General features: G+C 33.2%; 1 protein-coding gene across 11 annotated transcripts in view; it reads right to left on the minus strand.

The window, feature by feature from the left end:
* LOC145260601 (uncharacterized) overlaps positions 1 to 23,132 on the minus strand; it is a 494,792-nt gene that overhangs the window by 46,921 nt on the left and 424,739 nt on the right. For all 11 annotated transcript variants that reach the window (XM_080118887.1, XM_080118889.1, XM_080118891.1 and 8 more), the window contains 2 exons: positions 22,682 to 22,743; positions 8,593 to 8,939 (listed from right to left, as the gene is read on the minus strand). In XM_080118887.1, coding sequence (XP_079975013.1) covers positions 8,593 to 8,939; positions 22,682 to 22,743 — 409 coding nt within the window. The remainder of the gene's footprint in view (positions 1 to 8,592; positions 8,940 to 22,681; positions 22,744 to 23,132) is intronic.

A 23,132-nucleotide genomic window follows, 5' to 3' on the forward strand; every position in this document is an offset into this window, starting at 1 on the left:
ATAAAAGTAATAGTATTAGTTGAGGTGAGGATGGAGGTAACCAATAAAAATTTTGGTATTAAGGTGGCGTTGTCTAATAAGAGATTAAGTCTCTTATTATAGCATCAAATAATATGATCTTAGTGGATGACGGTAGTCAAAAAGTAACTTCATTTCCACCAGGAAGTAATGTGATCTCTTCTCCAGTAACTAGATTTGAAAGCTTATCAGACATGTGAAGCTCCAGTATGGGATATGAGTCACAAAGTGATTCCGTGTGCTCTGTTCCTGTCAGTCTCTCTCTCTCTCTCTTTCAGTTAAATATATTGCTCTCTTGATTGTCTGTAACATTGAATAAATGTCTATTTTTCTCATATGAATAAAACCTCCATTTTAAATAAGACTTGTGTTCCTGTAATTGGTTAAGAGAGAGACAACACATGTGGATCCTGACAATAAGCCTGCACATTGATATTATATACAGAACATCATATCTCAACATTTGATCAAGTTTGACATGGAGTAAGTTTGATATATAAATTATCAAGTGAAGTTATAAATTATCTCCATTAAATTACACCTCTTCATTCACAGAAATACAAATGAGGCTTCAATCTTTCATCATGGATGGTGAATAGTTCAGACATGTAAATAATGAGCTAATAAAAGCTTGAACTAAACACAACTGGCTCTCTATTAATTCTGGAGTTCAGTTTTGTTTCAATATCTTACATGGCAGAAGTGTTTTGGTTAATAACTGGAGGAGGTGGGGGGGCAGAAAAAGGAGATGATTAGATGTGTATGATGGCTTTGATGAAATGGAATAAAATTATAAACTGAGATGTAGCTGTTTGATGGAGAGGAGAGTATAAATGTGGTGGTGGGAGCAACTCATAATTGTGGAAAAATTCCTATGAATGTAACCATATTTATAAAAGATAAATAAGAGAGTTATGCAACCAAGTCTAAACAAGCATTTATTTTTTTGTGGGATCAAGAAGTTGAGTCCAAGCAAGAATTAAGGGGAGATGCAACTACTGTATTCATCTGTGGTGGTATCTTCACTTAAATCTTCCCCTCACTCTTGTTTTTAAACTGATCCATGCATCCATGCAAGAATTCCAACACAGCATTTTTCACACCAAAAACTTTAACATTTAGATATATCAATTAACTAAAATAAACACAAACAACCTTAGGTAAAAGCAATCCATGAGAAAAAGCCGAAAAATGTCATTCAAGTAAAATCATTGTCAAAAAAGGGGGTAGGATTACTTGCTCAGAGTAAATTGAAAGGTTAGTCAGAGACAAAATGCAAACATTCATTTATGAATGGATATTGTTCAATCATTTTGTTTGAGATATTCATTTCTGATGACATCCCCTTTCCTTCCCCAACATAAGATCAAACATAAAAAAGTCAACTAACTAAACAGAATTTTATTTTAGTACTTATGTAGATAAGGACTGCTATCGTTGGAATTTTCTGGATAGGTTACATAAAATGCCGAAAGGTGCTGAACAAAAAATTCCTGATTTTTTCACGTGAACACTGGCCAATTTTCTGTTATTAAGAACATAATTCAATGAAAAATTAATTGAAAAACGAAAACAATATTCTTTTTGTTGTTATAAAGAAAATATAATAATTATTGAACAATTTTTATGAAACTTGAAGAAAATTAAAAAAAAATCATTGTAAGGTAACATTTATGAATAAATATTTTCAAATAATAAAATTAAAAAAAAAAAATTTAATGAGTTTTTCTCTTTCAGCTCAAGATAAATATGTGCTTGTTTTTTTTTTTTATAATAAAGCAATGATAACAAATAAATGTTTTCTTAAATGGCATTGACTACTGCAATTTCATTGGCTCAGTGTTACCACAACTTTTAACATTTTTCGCAAACTATCTAGAAAATTTGGATAATAGAACATTTATTCTTCATAATTACCTTTATTTTTAATCAAAAAATTAAAAATATCTATTATATACCTTTTTAATTTTTGTCTAGTTACTTTCATAATAAACTAATGGTACAAAATTAATAAATTTCAACTAACTTATTCTAAAAATAAAACACAAATTAAACATATCTGTCAAAAGAGTCAATTTTTAATTGAACAATATCCAAACAACTTTCAGGGGTAGATTAAATTAGGTTGAATAGGAATTGAAAAGATGACCATTTGAAATCAAAATCTTTTAAAAAGTATCAAATAATTGAGAATTGTTTCAAACACAATGCAACCGAAATGGAGCATTAGTTAAGCAAGATGAAGAATAAGCAAGTTATATCAAATTTCATCCACACCAAGACAAGCTCCAGCTGCACTTTCAAGGAAAATACCGGGGAGGGGGTACTTTGGAATGATCCAGATTGGGATTACCAAAAAATATAATTAAGCAAAGGTCCCTTCCAGCGCCCCAGAAAGCATGTACAGTAGAGGGTAATTACGAATAAATAAGAGTAAATCTTCTGACAATATATTTGTAGCTATAGATAAGGACAAATGTAAGGTCAGGGTTAAGTTTGATTAATAAACAGAAAGGGTGAAGAGGGCATAAGAGAGGGATGTATGGTTAGGCCACTTTTGTTGCAACCAACTTCCTTCCAATAATATTAATGAAATAACAGCTAAAAATGTAATTCGGCAAATATAATTGATTAAGATTCCTAAAATGAGATCTGTGATATTTGGAAATAGTGAGCACCATCTTTTTTACCATTTTAATAATAAAAAAAAACATTGACTTATGTCCTACAACAGTTTGGAAATCTAATTTTCAGGTCCTGCTGTTAACTGTAAATTAATTTGTTGGTTTACAGTCAATGCTAGGTCCCAACTTGCAGCCATGCAAAATAAGTAGAACTGCTTACAACAAACACATACACACCTCCATTATATAATAAATTATTTCAGCAATTAGTCGACATTTTCTTTCCAAACATTGAAAATGTCTGAAAAACCTCCTGATGAAAGCTGGTGCAGTTGACCTCCAATGAATAATTTTTTTTACTTTTAGATATTATTCATTTGGAACAATATTGGATTAAGACTATACCAACTTTGTGGGTGTTCGCTTTGTAAGTTTTGACTTTTAGTTGAACATGCACACATAACTTCCCTTCATATAATAGACAAATCAAAAAATAAAATATCTATCAGGATTAAATATTAAAATCGATCAGACATTTTTTTCTTAGAACACAAACCAATATTTAGCTTATATGAGTCACAAAATATATTAACATATGCACCATGTAATAAAAAAAAAGCTATAAATTAAAGATAGAGGGGAAAGAACTGGCCACTTATCTATTTCTTTTACTTAACTGGGAAAATACACATAACAAAAAAGAAAAAGATGAGCATTTCAGTACAATCAGTTAACAGTCAAGTCATGTGAATAAAGCTATCCAATTAAAATGTGTATAAAGATATTAACTTGTTCAATAATTAAATTAAAATATATATGATGAAAATATTTCTTAATAAATAATAATAACTAGATTTAAAAATACAATCACATGTTTTGAACTTATGTAGGAGATAATTACTGCCAGTCGGAGGATTCAAACCCAGTCACAAAGTCACTTTTGACCTAATATGCTGGTATTTAACCTCCAGGCTATCAGAAATTAACACAAAAACTGAGGGAAATTAGGTATCTGTAAATGTCAGATCATCAGGCATAAGCATAAACAGTCAGAGAGTATTCAATAACTGACGTTGGAATATTGCACTGTGCTGAAGTTGACCGCTTGTTATCAATTCCCTAAAGATGGGTCAACTTATCCTAACTGTATTAACAGTAAAACAGCTTATATTTATTTAATTCTATTACACAACATAATTGTTTGAAATATAATAATATGCACACACTTATAAATAGCTTTAGATTTTGCTAACTTGCATATTTATTGTTTTTAGATAGTTTCTAATAAATTAATATTCTGTAATACATATTTATAATTTGCATATATATATATATATATATATATATATATATATATATATATACACACACACACATATATATATATATATATATATATATATATATATATATATATATATACACATATATATATATACACACACACAATATTTTTTTATATATATGCAATATTAATGTTGATGGTAAATGTCTGAATTTGTTTGGATGCTGAGAACAGATATTAATTACACTTTGACTTATTTATTTGCAGAAAATATTAAAATCTTTATATTTACAACAAATTAGGCACAAGGCCATCAAAAATGTGGGGAAAATTGGTCATTCTTGTCTCAAACGTCTACTCTACTCTTAACCAAAATCATCTCAATCACCACGATTACACTAGGAGCCATCTGACTTAAAATAACGCCAAAAATTTGTTGGAAACTTTTAGCTTTTCATGAATGTATTCTATAGACAAAAATTTCATTGGTATTTTTACAAAGATTTTAATCTTAACTAAAAGGCCAAGAAACTATGTAAAAAATGTTTTTTTTTAATGAATAATAGAAGAAAGCCTAATCTAAATTTATTATTGTATCATCTTTAAATGGACGTGTTAGCATAATATCAGTTCTGTTGTCATTAAGTAGCCCTCCCAAGAATTACCTAAACCTTTTTAAAACAGGTTTTGTACTTATATAACTTTAAAATGCCTCCCTGTATTAATCCTAATTTACATACAATATATAATTAAAAATTGACAAAGCCATTTTATATAAATTTTTTTTTTATATAACCTGTTAACCCCAAAAGAATCTTATAGAATTTAAGTTGATATGGTATTAGGAATTGTGATGGCTTTTCTTTATAGGACAAGATGATAGTCCACTGAAAATGGTCTGATGAAAGTTGTTCTAATTTTTTCTGAATTTTAGCTATTCCATCATTATACATTTTTCTCTTTGAGAACTTGCTGTTTTTTTTTGTTTTTTTTTTTAGTCCACAGAGGAAATATTGAATATTAGCATATAAATATTAGTTGTTTCCCATGAACAAAATGGATCTGTAAAACGTACCAAAGTTTTAATTTTGGCAAAATGATTAAAATCTTGGACTCTTTAATATTGCAAAATTGTCATTATATATATATAAAGCGGGCAATATAGGTTTGCAAGAAAAAACAAAATAGTTTCATTTTTTTTATTTTATTTATTTACATGAAACTTAAATCAGATTGTTTTCATGAATTGTTCTGTCATTTTCACTTGATGACCTGCCTTTGGCTTTAATGAAAGCACTGAAACAGTTGTAGAATCTGCCACAGCCTTTATAACTGTCTGTATATGTATGAGTGCATGCATTTTATGCCTTTAATTTAGAAGAGTTACATAAAAAGGGAGAAAAAGGGGAGATAAACATAAAATGGATAAGCTGCAACCTAGAATCGGCCATGTAAGATAAAACTGATTTTTAATTAAAATTCTGCTTGATAATTTTCTGTAATTTTTAGATTTCTATTTTTGCTTAATATGCAAGTAAATGAAAGAGTTTTCTTGTTAATTTATTTTGAACTGTTATATTTCACTTGTGTATGTCTTTCAACAAGCACAAATACAGATATTAATTTTTTTAATATATTTTGTTAATTTATAACTCTCACTTCCCTTATTGTGTCCTTTAGTCCTCACATTGCAGGAGCAATGTTTCTGACAAAGGGGGAAGAATTGCTGTTTTCTGAGTCAGAATCTATTCTATCTAATACTTACTGATGGTAAGTTTTTGGCCTTGAAGTACTATTTTTTTTTTTTTGAAGCTCCTTACATAGAGTGGTTTCATGCCTTGTCTGGAGTGATTTCCAAAAAAGAAAATTCTTGCCAATTTCTTGAATCAACCCGAGTGATCTTAAACGTTAAGTTCAGCATTATATTAAGAATTTGATTCAAAATTAATTACAGAATTTTCTTCCTATGTTTTAATTAGCAGATTACTTTAGAAAAACAAACACATCTGAACAGAGCTGAAAAGGAAAATCAGACCAAATACCAAGGTCTCATGTATGATATGAAAAGAAACTGGAATCTTAGGGAGATATCAATCATACAAGTTATTATAGGGGCCACAGGGCTTACAAAGAAGAACCTGAAGTCCTACCTAACTAATACTCCTGGTGAACCAAGTGCAAAAGAGATCCAGACAATTGCAGTTAATGGAACAACGAGGATACTAAAAAGAGCTCTCAGCTGGTTTCAATAAAAAATAGGGCAATGTTGGCAGCTGGTTTGGCTGCCCCATAACCAGCATTACAATCTTCAAGGGAAGAAAAAAAAATCTCTTAATATGTATTGTCATGTGAATAAATGCAAAAGATAAATTTCCCCTCTAATTACCTGATTAAGTATTTTATAACTAAATTCTACATATAATGATTTGAAAAAAAACCAGCTTTTGGAGTAATAAACAAATAGAAAAGAATATTAAGAATTTAGAAACAGACGAGATAAAGCTATAGATGAAAATACTGGTACAGCTTATGAACCAGAGAAAAACACAACTTTTCTTTCGGCTTTTTCTGACTGTTTTACATAAATAGCTGAAGATGTCGAAGCACTTATCCAATTAGATGGTGAGAAAATCTTAACTTTTTATTCATTTGACAAATTCTAACTTACTTTTTTAATTTTAGAAATTTCTGATTTTAACCAACTACACCTCACAAAAAAAAAAGGAAAATATAAAACAAAATGGGCTATAATCATAAAATATATATTTATCTTTATTTTTACTTAAAAAAAATAGCAAAAACATTTGTGACATTTCAGATTGAAAATTAAACTTATAAATTAGTGATTTTATTTTTCAGTTAAGGTTGTTTTCAAAAATTTAATTTGTTTTAATTCTTATAAAACATACATATTGGGAACCCTATAGCTTTTCATGTAAAATAGTTTTAATTCATTTTTTTTTTTTTTTTTTTAGTTATTTGACATAGTCCCCCCTCTTCCAATATGACAAATGGAATCCTTAATAAAATTCCTAACCCTTCTTGCAATCCAACCATATTTAATACAAATAAATATCAGTTTATGCCTGACTTGTGCACCAGTATTTTGTCTTATTACGGATCAATGATAACCACATCCTTAATACAGCATACTAAATTTTCACTAACTTTGATACAGCATACTAAATTTTCACTAACTTTGATACAGCATACTAAATTTTCATTAACTTTGATACAGCATACTAAATTTTCACTAACTTTGATACAGCATACTAAATTTTCACTAACTTTGATACAGCATACTAAATTTTCACTAACTTTGATACAGCATACTAAATTTTCACTAACTTTGATACAGCATACTAAATTTTCACTAACTTTGATACAGCATACTAAATTTTCGCTAACTTTGATACAGCATACTAAATTTTCACTAACTTTGATACAGCATACTAAATTTTCACTAACTTTGATACAGCATACTAAATTTTCACTAACTTTGATACAGAATACTAAATTTTCACTAACTTTGATACAGCATACTAAATTTTCACTAACTTTGATACAGCATACGAAATGTTCACTAACTTTGATACAGCATACTAAATTTTCATTAACTTTGATACAGCATACTAAATTTTCACTAACTTTGATACAGCATACTAAATTTTCACTAACTTTGATACAGCATACTAAATTTTCACTAACTTTGATACACTCCAAACTGAGCTGATTTTAGTTGTGATGTCTCTTTTCAGTCCAAGAATAGTTTGGGAATCGTTTTGATAGAAATTTTTTTAGATAATGTCCACAGATAAAAATCTTGGGGTTAAAGTCTGGTAAGTGTGAAACCCATTCAAACTATTTTTATATATCGCATATATATTGCATAACGAGAAGAAAGACTGTTGAGCATTCATGGCAGAAAATTGGTGGACAAGTCAAGCATAGACTAAAGTTTGGTTTAGTTTTATAGTGTAACAAACCTTTTTGTGTTATTTAATGCTGAATTCAGTAATTTTGGAAACATTTTTATGCTTTAAATTCTTTATATCTTCAAATGTTTATTCATTGCGTTTAGTTTGGTTTGGTTGTTTTGTAGAAGAAAACTTTTTTTTTTTTTTTTTTTTTTTTTTTTTACTTTGTAGAACATAATTAAGTTTTGTAAAGAAAAAAGAAATAATAACATCAATGTTTGGTGCATTTTTAGGCCAGAAAGTCAGTATCTTAAGACAGCACCAGAGATTTAAGTTTATTTGCACCAAATATGGTTGAATTGAAGAAATGATTGTGTATTTTATTAACGATTTCATCGATGGCATTGTTTTTTGGTATCTATGTTCGTGGGGGAGTAACCTTGTATTTTATTTGTTTTTAAATAAAAAGTCTTTCATAAATTATTTCACAAATAAATATGAGGGTGATGGTAACTTAAGTGGTTAACGACAGACTGAAAAGCTGAATGTACCATGTTCAAATCCAGTTTGTTCCACAGAAACAGTTTTATCAAACTAACATCTGACCTTGTGACTTAACTTCTCGAACGGAGGTAAACAAAGTCTGTAGGAATTAATTATTTTTTTTTCCAACTAAAAATTCTTTCCCTTAACTGAACGGAACTGACAAAGACCTTCATTTTTCAATTATGAACGGGAGGAGACTTACCCGGTTAACAGACTTTAATTTTGCTTTCTGGAGTGCATCGGCTAGACCCCCTCCTCCAGGAGCAGGCGCAGGCATGACAGGTGGAATTGCTGGAGGAGGTGGTGGGGGAGGGGGCGGTGGTGGCGCTCCAATGGGTGGAGGCTGGGGTATAGCTGGCACAGCAGCAGGAGCAGCTGGGGGCTTGGGTGGGCCAGCAGGTGGCGGAGCAGGTGGCCCAGGCGGCGCAGGGGGCACCGGTGGTGCTGCAGGCGGCTGACATGACGATGATACCTGTTCCCGACTCATTCCACCAGCAGGATTCACTGACATCATTGACTGTGGAGACGAGTCTTTCATCCCGATCGAACCTGAACCAAAAAAAAAAAAAAAAAAAAAAAAAAAAAAAAAACGTGAATTAAGAAGTAGACAAAATTCTGTGGTGCTCATTTCATTATATTTTCTTCATAACAAAGAAAATCATTTTCATATTTCAATTAATCTTTCATTGAATTATCTTTGTAATACCAAAAAATTTTTTTTTTTCATAAATTAATTGGCTAACGTTATAATAAATAAAAAAAATAAAACTTTTACCTCAACACCTTCCAGAGTTTTACAGAAACTGTTTGCAAAATTCCGATAATAGCACAGTTCTTATTCTGCATAAGTACAAGCATTTTGATCAACAAGTTATAAAAAAAAAATGAGTGAAAAGAGAAAAAGAAAAACAGTCAACAATTGTTTTCTACCTGACTGTTTTTTTTTTAAAGTAGAAAATCGCTAAAGACAAGGTATGAAGACACTTGATGTAAAGAGCTACCAAGAACAAAAGAGGATTAAAACAAACAAAAAAAAAATAGGGTGATGCCTATTGACCTTAGTATTGAAAAGATCAATGATGGAGGAAAACAGTCAGCAGAAACAGAGTTCTATAACCCTGCAGTTCTTGGAAAGAAGCTACTGGAATAAGAAACTGTATTACAATGAGAGATTAGATTAAAACAACAAATTGATGAAGACTACTAGCCGAGCGAGTTAAATAAGCTGAAACAAAGGAAGCAGCAAATAGATAAGACAATTCCGAAGAACACATGCCATAATAGTATTTATAGAAAACGCTGAAGACTATGATATGTATACATATATTGGCCATGTGTCAAGTGCAATCAACTCTCAATAAAATCCGGAATCAAGAATGAGATAAAGCTCAGTTTTTATGGCATTGTACTAATCCATCAGATTCTTGGATCCCAAACGATGCTTGATCTAAGAAACTTGGTGGATCACACACAAAAATGTTAAGCGTCATCTACAGCATATCATAGCGAGACCATGCAACAAATAAAATATTGGATGGTTAACTTCCATCTATTCCTCTAAACTAACCTATTTCTGGCCAGGTCTTTATCTCTCTTTAAAATCCAGCCTTATCACTTCCTTCCATGTTTTCCTTAAACTGTTTCTGTGAGCTAACCCTGTGGTCGAATCAACCCTACTATATGGATCAAACTCTCAAAGACTAATTGTTATTCAATTTAACAAACTTGAAGAGTCATACACCGAGGATGTTATGCGTCATCTACAACTTATGGTAGCAAGACCATGTAACAAAGTGCTGTGTTTTTAGCACCGGTTGGACATGTATCTCTACATGATGAAACTGCTGGAAAGGTGCTTCTGTAATCTCCAGAGGTCAAACAACAGACTGGAGATGTGAAGAAAAACACTGAATTGGAGCTTCTCGTTGCAATAAGTGAATGAGTATCATGGTAGACAAACTGTATGAATAGTTCACCTTCAATTGACGGACGAGGCAAGAACATTTTCTTGGAATTTGAAATCATGTGCATTCACTCGAAAAATATATTTGCTTCATTGATTGTTTTGTTTTCAAAAATGTGAAATAGGAGACAAGAAAACTACTTAGCTTGTTAAACATGGTCAAAAGTTATAGCCCATTGGCCTAGAATCAGTGCTTTATGCCAAATTGATGATTGAATAGATCATTTTTACATTAAATACTAATCCTAACTTTGCATTGAGCAGATACCATAATACTTGGTTTGCTGCACCTCAAAGATTCATAAAAAATTTCAGCCAGATCAGTCAAGTAGTTTCCGAGAAAATTTTTAGAATAAATGTGGTATTATGGTGACTAATCTCTTAATCCATAACTGAGCATCAAATGGATACCATAATACTTACTTCACTGCACCTTATAATAAAAGTACCACACAATATTTCAGCTAGATCAGCCCAATAGTTTCTGAGAAAAAGTGGAACAGACAGACTAAGAAAGAAATATTTTTGGAACTTAACAAATTGTAACACTATTGAATGTATTTCAATGCAACACATTAACAAAAATCAATTGCCAAGTCACTAAAAACAAAACAAAAACAAAACAACCTTTTCCACTAATGGAAGGAAACATTGGTAGGCTTAAGGATGGCCTCCAAGAGCATTTTGCCAAAACAGCTTTCTAAAATGATGGGTTATTCCCATCTATGTTTGACCAAATAAATCAACTGAAAAGAATCCACTATAAGCCAGAAGGTTTCATTATTTGCAGATTGGAAAATCCATTCTCTGCATTCTGATTGGTTGTTAAGTCCACCAGTGAATAATTCATTATAAAAATTCATGCTTGAATTAACTAATATTTACATACAAATAAATCTTATGCCAGTAAGTGTTAAGTTAATATTACAATCAGCCAGGACTGCACCATAATAAACAAAGTCTCTGACAGCATAGACACAGCACTCTCCCTCGACACTAGTGCACAAGTACATGTATTTGGTGACTTTAATGTCCACCACAAAAACTGGCTTGGATTCTCTACTTACACAGATGCAGCGGGCAGCACAACACATAGCTTCGCTATATCTCACTCCCGATCACAAATGGTTACGTTTCCAACCAGTTTCCCTGACCAGCAAGAACAACACGCATCACTTCTAGATCTGTTTCTGACCAGTTCCCAATGATTGTATAACAAATGCTGACAGCCCACTCGGGAACGCTGATCATGCAGTGATAATGGTCGAAATCGCCCTAAACTCTAGAGCCAAAACTGAAGAGCCAGTGCTCAAAACAACGAGATATTATAAAAAGGCTGACTGGGAAGCCATCAGAGATCAGAGATGCCCCATGGGAAAATATTTTTTCTCTTCTTGCTGAACAGTGTGCAAATGAGATCACTGAATGGTTCAAAACGGCAATTAAAGCATATGTTCCCATGCGGAAATTTTATAGTAAGCCCCACTCTCCCCAATGGTTTACTTCTACTTGCGCAACTGCCATTCCTCAAAGGCAGCATGCATACCACAAATTTAACCGACATAAGTCCAGTTCAAACAGACAGCAATATATAGAAGCTAGAAGTAATGTTAAGAAAGAAATAAGGATAACTAGGAGAGAATTTACTGAAACCACTAAAAAACGCATCGAAGCACAAAAACTAGGAACCCAAGACTTCTGGAAAATCTACAACAGTAAATAATGGGCAATCAACAATTCCCCCACTAACCAACAATCACAAAGTTGTTTGCTCAGCAACCGAGAAGGCTAACATGCTTGCCAGTCGGTTTGCCTCAAACCCCACACTGGACTCTTCCAACAACCCCCTACCTGACTTTCCTTTGCGGATAGACGTCACGCTAGACGATTTGGAAATCACCCCTGCTCAGGTGCATGCTATCATAAAAAACCTTGACACTTCAAAAGCATGTGGACCCGATCTCATCCCAGCTGTGCTATTAAAAAAGTGCTCAGCCGAAGTAGCTCCAGTTCTCTCCAAACTCTACAACAAATGCCTTAATGAATTTTGCTTTCCGGACTGTTGGAAAACTGCTTCTGTGGTACCAGTATTCTGGCAAAAGAACTGATCCATCAAATTATCACCCCATTAGCCTCCTCCCACTTTTCGCCAAAATATTTGAGACCATAATTAACCATGCTCTAGTCCATCACCTTACAGATGCTAAAATTCTGACTGACCAACAATATGGATTTAGACAAGCTCGTTCCACAGCAGACATCATCACTGTAATCTCTGAACGTATATACCATTCACTGGACAAAGCGGTAGCCGTAGATATATCTAAGGCTTTTGACAGGGTATGGCATGAGGGTCTCCTCAGGAAAATTAGATCATACGGTATCATGTATGGAGTATTGCTGTCACATTTGGGATGGTGCATCTGCTACTAGTCTCTCGCTCCTAGACAAGGTTAAAAAAAGAGTCGCCAATCTGATAGGCCCTGAACTGGCATCTAAGCTTCAGCCTCTGTCCCATCGACGAAATGTTGCATCTCTCTGCCTGTTCTACAAGTATTTTAATGGTGAATGCTCTGCCGAACTGCAGACACTTGTGCCCCCACGACGTAGACACCCTCAACAAACCCGACAGGCAGCTAAATCCCACCCCCACACAGTCGAGATCCCTAGATATAAAAGATCTTTGTACTCCAGTAGTTTCTTCCCCAGAACCGCTAGACTCTGGAATTCCATTCCAGGTCCCTGCTTCCCCAACTGTACTGACATGCAGAAGTTCAAGTGTAATGTGAACCGACATCTTGCTGCCCAAATCCCTACATAGTACCCCAGTAGTTGTTGCCCCTGATAGTAGCCCCCTACACGAAAGTGGCAATTTGCCTTGTTTGGGGTGAAAATGTAATAAAAAAAAAAAAGGGGGGAAAGAAAAAGATTCTTTTGCTTCTAATTCAATAAAAATGTCATTTTCAAAGATATTTGTTTATCATTGTTAAGAGATTTAACATTAATATTAATGGTGAATCTTCTCTCTTTAACAAGCCATTCTTGTGAGGCATCTTTGCTTACACTCTTCAATATTAAAGAGGCAAATTCTTAAAAAAAAAAAAAAAAAGCCATTGATCCAGTTCCACTTTTGAGTTGGAAGAACCACTGTGGTGATTCATTCATTCATTCATTCATTCAAGGGCTGTCTCGCTACCCAACTCAAAACATGGATCATAACAGCAAAATCGAACACAGAACTGATTATTGATTCACGTATCTATGGTGCTTACCAGTGACATCAACAATTTCAACATTGGCAATGGACAGTTGTGCTTGGTTGGCCTTTATTCATAACATTGTGGATTAATTGGATGGAGCTGACTCGACCAACCTAAAACAAGTACCAGTAATATTTCTGAATTACTGGGAAGAGGATTAATAATTTGTGTTATTTAGACTACTGTTTTTTTTTTTTTTTGTCATCTTGAGTGTTATTCAAACAAAGTTTTGGTCAGTATAACTTCCGACCTTCTTCAGGTCTATCTTGTTGAACTCTAGGATCTTTCTGTTGAACTCAAGAATCTGCACATAATTTCAAACAAAACCTTTAATCAAAAGCATGCTCTCTACCTAGTCATGGCTGACAGAACAAGAAAGATTCCCAAGTTTCACAAGATAAACCTGAAGAATGTTGAAGATAACATCGTTCCAAATGTGTGAATAGCACTCAAGATGAGAACAGTAGTCCGAATAATTCAGAAAATACGAACCAGTTATGTAAGTTCAGAAAGAGTTAAAGCCAACTCTCAGTCTTTTTCAAGGGTCTTAAAATTATTGAAATTGTTTAAACTTTAAGAAATTGTGGGTTGCATTTAATTTGTAATTGAGGTTTTATGTTTGCTTTCTTTTAAAAAAAAAATTGTAATTGAGGTTTTATGTTTGCTTTCTTTAAAAAAAAAAATTGTTTTTGAAAGAAGCTGCAATGTTGGGAAACTCTGAATTAGTGTCTTATATGTACGTCTTAAATTTCATTACAATCAAATGCATTTCAAGGTTTATGTGCACAGAGGATAACAGATTCAGGACCTCTTTCATTGTCTTTCTTAGAAAATTTTATACATTTTTTTTTTCTTACAAAGGAATTACCATTTATCAAGGCTAAGATGCCACTCGAGGATAAGGGTTATTGAGTGTACAGTAGTCAATGGGACAATATTGTAGTAATCATCAGTGGAAATTTGGTAAATTGGATTACTTAAGAGAACAGTTCATCAAGAATTTGTTTACATTGGACTCGCAGTCGACCAAATAGTAGTCAGCTGGAAAGCAGGCAAACAGAAGAGAGTTCCACAGGTGTGCAGTTCTAAGAAAGAAACTTTGTTCATGGAATCTACATTTTGGTTTAGGCACAGATAAAGAGTGGGGAAAATTATTGATAGTGGTTTCAACTAGACGAGTGTTTTTCGTGAAAGTTTGGCGAGAGGGAAACCATAGATTGGAGCTCAGAAGAGCACTTTCATGGAAATAATGATAAAGCAGAGACAGGCTCACAATGTCTCTTCTGTGGGAAAGAGGTTGCAGGAAGAGAAAATGCCCCCCCCCCATTAAGTTACGAAGTTTATTTTGAACTCTGTCAAGGAAGGATAAGTCCTTTCTAGCAGCTCCTGCCAAAATGTGGCAACAGTACTCCATCCTTGGGCGTGCCTGGCTCTTATATAGGTAGAGAATTGCATCAGCAGTGAGATATCTACTGGAACGATAGAACAATCCTACCATTTTTCCAGTGACCTTAGCAACAGATGAGATGTACGTATTTCATTTTAGATCAGGAGTAAAGGTCAAGCCCAGACGCCTATCAAAAAAAAAATGGAGCCTCTTCAATACGAGAACCATTCATTTCAATTGATGCCAGATGGGGATCAAAGCATCGATGATGTAAAGATAGGAGTTTGGTTTTAGACGCATTAAAAATAACCAGCCACTTCTTTCCCCATTGTACCACATGCTCAAGATCAGAGGAGAGTGAATCATATAATTTAAACTTCATAAAAATAGGATATTTTTTAAGTTTTAAGGAAGTTATGCCCTCATAACTCCATTAGGGGTTAGGGGTGCACTTGAAGATTCGGGAACATGTCCATTATCTTCTAGTAAATTTTATGTAAGAATACATTTTTAGATTCTATGTAGATTAGCTAACTTTTTTTTCGATAGTGAACATGCAAACACTACATACGTACACACAAACATTGAGTTTTATATATAGAGAGAAAATTAATATTGCTGTAAGAATTCACATATTTGACAAATTGAATTTCTGCAACAATAGAATATCTGAAATGTTAATTATAGAAAGAAATACAATTTTAACTTCCGATTTTTCCAGATTTGTTTTATTTAGAATTCAAAACCGGCTTTGAAATCTAGTAGGTGATGCCATTTTTCTTTCCTGCAATTTCTTTTCCACAGGAGAGACACTGCGAGTGTTTCTTTGCTATATCGTTATTTTCATCTGAGCTCCAATCCATGGTATCCCTTACAAAACTTTAAAAAAAAAACAAAAAAAAAAAAAAACACTCGACTAGTTACAACCACTATAAACCATTTCCCTTACTCTCTATCTGTGCCTAAATCTAAATGCAGATTCCATAAACAAAGCTTCTTTCTTAGAACTGCCCGTCTGTGGAACACTGTTCCGCTGGCCTGATTCCCAGCTGACTACAGTATGGTAGCCTTCAAGTCCAATGTAAACAAGTTCTTGTTGAACCGTCTCCTTAAACAATCAAATTCTACCCAGCTTACACCATTACCGATTACTGCACTACTACCTTAAATTCATCAACCCTAATCCTCGAGTGGCTTTTGGGCCTTCATAAGTGTATCCTTGTAAATATATATATATATATATATAGCTCTTTTTTTTTTAATCTCAAACAAGGCATATTGCCACTTGGACGTGTGGGGCTACTAAAATCATGTCTACAGGGAACTATGTAAAAAGTTGAGTTGTGAGATGTCTTAAACTTTTACATGTTAGTACAGTCAGAGATGCGGGGGTCTTTATCCACGAGGCTATCTCCCCACGTCCTCTACCCAGCTGGAAAAAACATGTCGGTGGCCAGCTAAGAACGTGGCTCGGGACTATCAAAGCCGACGCTGAACTTATTTCGGGCCCGCTCATCTATGGCCTGTTGGAGACGTGACTGGCTATTGCTCACTCGGGATCTTGCCTCCGATCGCCGGGCTTGGGCCGCAGTGGTACGAGATGTGCATCTTCATGAAGCCGACTCAACTCCTCCAGGGTGAATGTCGTTTCAAGTACAAGTAAGTACAGTCAGAGAAGCAAGAAACAGAGAGGGAATTCCAAAGTCAAGCAGTGTAAGGGAAGAAACTTAGAGTAGGAGGCCCGATAGTGAAGGGGTGGGAGTTTGCTTCTTGCCATGTTAGATGGGACTATGTACACCAAGGGAACACAAGTTTTATGAGTTCATCATAGTACATCCCATCAACGTACTCGGCACAAAAAATAGGCACAGGGATGCAACATTGCAGTGAGAGAACAAGGGTTGGAATTTGGTTTGATAGTGCAGTATTAGATTAGAGACTTTTGTTTTTGAACCATGTCTAAGAGTGAGAAACTAATGGTAGATATACCAACCCATATGTGGTAAAAATACTCCATGCATAGGCAAATGGTGGCTTTATAGAGATACAGGATAGTATCTGGTGCGAGTCATTTTCTAGCAAATTTGATGTAAGGGGTTGATGCTATTTGATAACAGTTACTACTATGAGTTTTGGCATAACTTCGGCATGCGTCATACAATATAGAGATTTAAGGCTCAGATAAGACTTTGGCCTCTCCTTGTATCGTCAGGCAGAAGGATGCAGCCTCACAACAGACTTATGTTCCTATTTATTTCTATTCTCGTTTTGATTAAATACAAGTAACATTTTATAAAGAAACCCATCAGAAAACATTTTATAAAGAAACCCATCAGAAAACATTTTATAAAGAAACCCATCAGAAAACATTTTATAAAGAAACCCATCAGAAAACATTTTATAAAGAAACCCATCAGAAAACATTTTATAAAGAAACCCATCAGAAAACATTTTATAAAGAAACCCATCAGAAAACATTTTATAAAGAAACCCATCAAAAAACATTTTATAAAGATACCCATCAAAAACATTTTATAAAGAAACCCATCAGAAAACATTTTATAAAGAAACCCATCAGAAAACATTTTATAAAGAAACCCATCAGAAAACATTTTATAAAGAAACCCATCAGAAAACATTTTATAAAGAAACCCATCAGAAAACATTTTATAAAGAAACCCATCAGAAAACATTTTATAAAGAAACCCATCAGAAAACATTTTATAAAGAAACCCATCAAAAACATTTTATAAAGAAACCCATCAAAAAACATTTTATAAAGAAACCCATCAGAAAACATTTTATAAAGAAACCCATCAGAAAACATTTTATAAAGAAACCCATCAGAAAACATTTTATAAAGAAACCCATCAGAAAACATTTTATAAAGAAACCCATCAGAAAACATTTTATAAAGAAACCCATCAGAAAACATTTTATAAAGAAACCCATCAGAAAACATTTTATAAAGAAACCCATCAGAAAACATTTTATAAAGAAACCCATCAGAAAACATTTTATAAAGAAACCCATCAGAAAACATTTTATAAACAAGCCCATTAAAAAACCTAATCTATATGTATTCATAACACTATGAAATATTTACACCAGAAGAGTGCAAATTTATGCTGCTACTAATATAAAGACAATTTTTTTTAAATTATATTCAGTGAGTATAACATTGTCACAAAAGTACAGCTTCATGCAAAACCTCGTTCTTCATCGGTGAACAAATTAGGTGTCTGTATATTTTTCCAAAATTAGAGGCGAGAATTTGTAACTGAAGACAAGTCTAGCATTTTTGCGGTTTTCTTCTAAATCAATCAATATTCTTCTCTCTTTTTATTAGCAGACATTGCAGAATGCTATAAATAAGTGGTTCCGTTTAGAGTCAATAGTAACAAATGAAAGATAATAATCGACAATAATTTCCAAGGATCACATCCAAAGACCGATCGTACCAATACCCTGAAACAGTTAATCTTCACTGTAATAGCGAGAGGTGATAATAAAATGCAAACGAGAAAGTCCACATAAATAATTTTATGTTCATTTTTGTTTTTAAGGAACACAATATATATATACATACATACACACACACATATATATTTGTATATTTTGGCAGCAAGTCATTATTCAAGCACGTCTGATCGAATATGACAGAATTCTTTTTTTCGATTTTGTTGGATATCTTTTCAATTTGCCGAGCAGTCTTTATTTCGGCTGGCATGCTGTATATTACTGCGCCCAAAAGTTTTTGTTCAGCCATATTCTTCTCAAGTGCTTTCTATCAGTGCATCCGATTGTCGTTAGGAGCAATTGTTGTTGTCTTTTTTTTTTTTCTTTATTGAGACTTGGTGTATTTATAGTTAGTTCTATTTTTTTTTTATTGGTTATAAAGGTGGGTGCAGGGTGGGTAGGGGTGAATTATTTTAATTATATATATATACATATATATATATATATATATACATATATATATATATATATATATATATATATAGTTTTAGAATATTTTAGATTAAGATTGATAATTTATACTGATGTACATATTCCCAATCCTGGGCCCCCAAAATCAACAGAGATTAGACCATTACGTTAATGATCCAGTCCCTGTTGATTTTGCAGTGGGTATTTAGTGCAGTTCTAAGAGATCCACCCTCCCAGGGCGGCCCTAGCATTTTTTGCAGGTCAGAATGCCTCTCCACTTGAGTGCTGACTTCTCAATCCCACTTTTCGACTCTGGTATCTAAATTCTTGCAGTGAGAAAGAACCCCAACCAACCTGAAAGGCAGCAAAATCACACCCTTTCACTATTGAGGTCCCTAGATGCCAGATAACCTTCTACTCTAATAGTTTCTTCCCTCAGATTGATAGAATTTGGAATTCCATCCTTGTTTCTGGATTTCCTGACTGTACTAACATGCGGAAATTTAAATGTAATGCAAACAGACATCTTGCTACTCAACTCCCCACAATCCCTGTGAGACAATCCCAAATAATAGCTCCTCACGTTCCAAATGGTAATATGCCTTGTTTGGGGGTGAAAAAAAAAAAAAAAAAATCACGAAAATCATTCAGAGTGCTGTAGTCATTTTGGCGATTATTTTTTATCAATATAACTTTCTACCTTGTTCAGGTGCAAACTTGGGAACATTTGTCAAATTTGGAAACCTATACAAAATTTCAAAGAAAAATCTTTATTAAATTCATGGTGGTAGATAATTCTCATTCTGTCAGTCATGATGGATAGAAGTATTAAATGACAAAAAGTTATCTTCCAAAATTCATGATGTTGACCATCTTATAATTTATTCCTTTAAATCAGTCGATTTATTCAATTCTTGACAGAATCTGTTTTGTCGACAAAAAATCAATCACTTAATTATTATATCAATCAGTGAATCTATTATGCCCTTAACTCATCAGAAGAAATAGCAACAATCAATCCGTCAAAAGGAATTGAAATGTGATTTGACATGATAAAAATCCGAAAATTGGAAGAGAAGCTGCAGATACCTTTATATTTTTTCATTACGCCATATTAAAGGAATAAATTATAAGACCGTCAACATCATGAATTTTGGAATATAACTTTGTCATTTATTCACTATATTGCTCTGTAATTACATTGAGCTTCTTAAATAAGGACTGATATATAATAAGAAAATATATTTCTACAGAAATATATATATATATAAACACACACACACATATATATTAGGAAAAGTTAAATAAAACAATTCTTGAATTGCCTAGGTAAGATTAATCCATATATACTTTTAATAAAAAAATAAATAATACACACCCAGGATATGTTTCAATACCACAGAAATAGTGAGTTACACACACACACATACAGATATATATCAAAGAGAGATATGTTTAAATGTCTGTCTTTTGATTTTATCTAACTTTACTATAGGTGAATTAGTTCATTGAACATTTATACTCAAATTATTTTGATTATAAATCAGAAATTTGAATTATGTATACATATATACTAGCAGTTCAGCCCGGCTTTGCTCGGGCCCTATGTACTGTTCATAATTTGCCGTATGTGTGAATACCCTTTATGTAAAATTTCAAATGTTTAAACCAAAAATTGTTTAAGTAATTTGATAGAGATCACAGAGGTAATTTTTTTTTTTTTTTAATTTTGATCCCTTAACCATTTATTGTTTTGGTCTCAAATCAAAATAAAAATTTTGACCCATTTCCAAGTAACCTACATTTAAAATTTCTAGTGTTTAGACCCAAAATTGGTGGAGGAGTTTTCAAAGGTCAAATCGTTGAACTTTGACCCCTTTGGCAGCCAAATTTCTGGCTGAAAGCTGATTAAAAGATTTTCCCAAATCTCAATACCCCTTATGTCAAATCTCGAGTCTGTAGACCGAAAATTGACAGAGTAGTTTGGTAGGGAAATGTACACACAGACAATTTCACTTTCATAAATATATAGATATATGTATGGTGTATCTTCTGCTAGATTTTTTTTTTTTTTTTTTTTTTTACATAGGCATCACCACTTATCAAGGCCAAGAGGCCACTCGAGGATAAGGGTTAAAGAGTGTACAATAGAAATTGGACAATATAGTAATCGTTAATAATGGAAATTTGGTAAATTTATAAGCTTATATGGAACGGCTCATCAAAAACTTCTTAACGTTAGACTTGAAGACAACCACATTGTAGTCAGCTGGAAAGCAGGAAAATGGAAGACAATTCCATAGGCGTGCAGTTCTAAGAAAGAAGCTTTGTTCATGGAATCTACGTTTAGGTTTAGGCACAGATAACGAGTGGGGGTAATTATTGATAGTGTTTCTGCTAGACAGGTGTTTCTTGTGAAAGTTTGATGAGGGAGGACCATAGATTGGAGCTCAGAAGAGCACTTTCCATGGAAATAATGATAAAGCAGAGACAGGCTCACAACGTGGGAAAGAGGTTGCAGGGAAGAGAAAAGGGCACCCCTCACTAAGTTACGAAGTTTATTTTGAACTCTATTAAGGCAGGATAAGTACTTTCTAGTAACTCCCGCCCAGATGTGGCAACAGTACTCCATCCTTGGACGTACCTGGCTTTTATATAGATAGAGAATTGCATCAGCAGTGAGATATCTACTGGATCGATAGAAGGATCCCACCATTTTTCCAGCGCCCTTGGCAATGGATTTAATGTATGTATTCCATTTAAGATCAGAAGCAAAGTTCAATCTCAGAAGTTTGTCAAAACATGAGGGCCTCCTCAAGCCGAGAGCCTTTCATTTCAATTGATGCCAGATGGGGATCAGAGCATTGATGACAAAGACAAAAGCTTGGTTTTAGATCCATTAAAAGTAACAAGCCACCTCTTTCCCCATTGTAGCTTTTGATAGGGTATGGCATAAAGGTCTATCTGTTGCCAAGATTGCTGGAAATATGATTGGATCATTGTACCGCTCCAGTAGATATCTCACTGCTGATGCAATTCTCTATCTGTATAAGAGCCAAATGCATCCTAAAATGGAATACTGTTGCCACATCTGGGTGGGAGCTGCTTGGTGCACCCTATCTTGCCTTGATAGAGTTCAAAACTGGCTTCAAAACCATAACAGTTACTAAACTACCACCTTATATTCATTAACCCTTATCCTCGAGTGGCCTTCAAACCTTGATACGAGGTGACTACCTTAGAATAAACAATATATATAGTACTAATCTTAATACTACACTTCTAGGCAATGATAAGGTTTAAGGTTCCCAAAATGCATACTAGAATTGTCCACATGAAAACATAGCAAAGTGGCCAAGAGTATTGATTATCAATTATTATTATATGCCAATAATAACGAAGAATGACATAATAATTTACACTTCTACAGATGAATGGATTAAATAAAGAGTTTGGTTTGAAATTGCATTTAAGCTCCAAAGTCGTCCAATAAATGTACTTAAGTTATATCGGGTGAAACTGAAACAACTGAGAATAGTAGTCTGAATAATTTTATATATATATATATATATATATATATATATATATATTATTCCTATAAATTTGTTTTTTCCTCCATTTTTATTTTAACCTATTTGAAAATTTGGTTGATATGAAGATCTAAGTGAACACATTTTCTTATAGCTGTATTTTTAGATCATCTACCTGTTCAAGAACCCATGTGTAACGTGATAATTAAAAAAGCTCTTACCTGGATTGCTAACTCCTCCAGAAAGCTGACGTTGGTGGCTCTTCATGTCATCTCTCTGTATTCTGAAAGATATAAACATAGGCATTATGCAAAATATTTTATGTTATAGATGAGCTGTCAAATTACAAAGAAAACAAAAACGTTTTTATAGTTAGGGCCTCAGCATACAGAATATTAGTGAAGATTTAATAAAAGCAAAGCGTTATTAGAAACAAGCTGATTGCTAAATTCTGTTGGAATTTTCATCAATGTCATCAGAACTCAAATATGTGAGCAAAAAAAAAATAAATAAATAAAAAAAATTAAAAAAAAAAGAGCAAAGATTTATCTTTTTGCTCTTCTTATATTTGTTTTACAAATGTTATAAAATTATCTGTAGATATGTTTGCAAAAGTTACCTGATGGCCTCGAGTTTAATCTCTGTATTGAACTCAGTTTGAAAAAGACTAGT

This window comes from Euprymna scolopes, chromosome 36 (assembly GCF_053919585.1).
Source record: "Euprymna scolopes isolate OS-2025 chromosome 36, ASM5391958v1, whole genome shotgun sequence".
NCBI classification, from domain to species: domain Eukaryota; kingdom Metazoa; phylum Mollusca; class Cephalopoda; order Sepiida; family Sepiolidae; genus Euprymna; species Euprymna scolopes.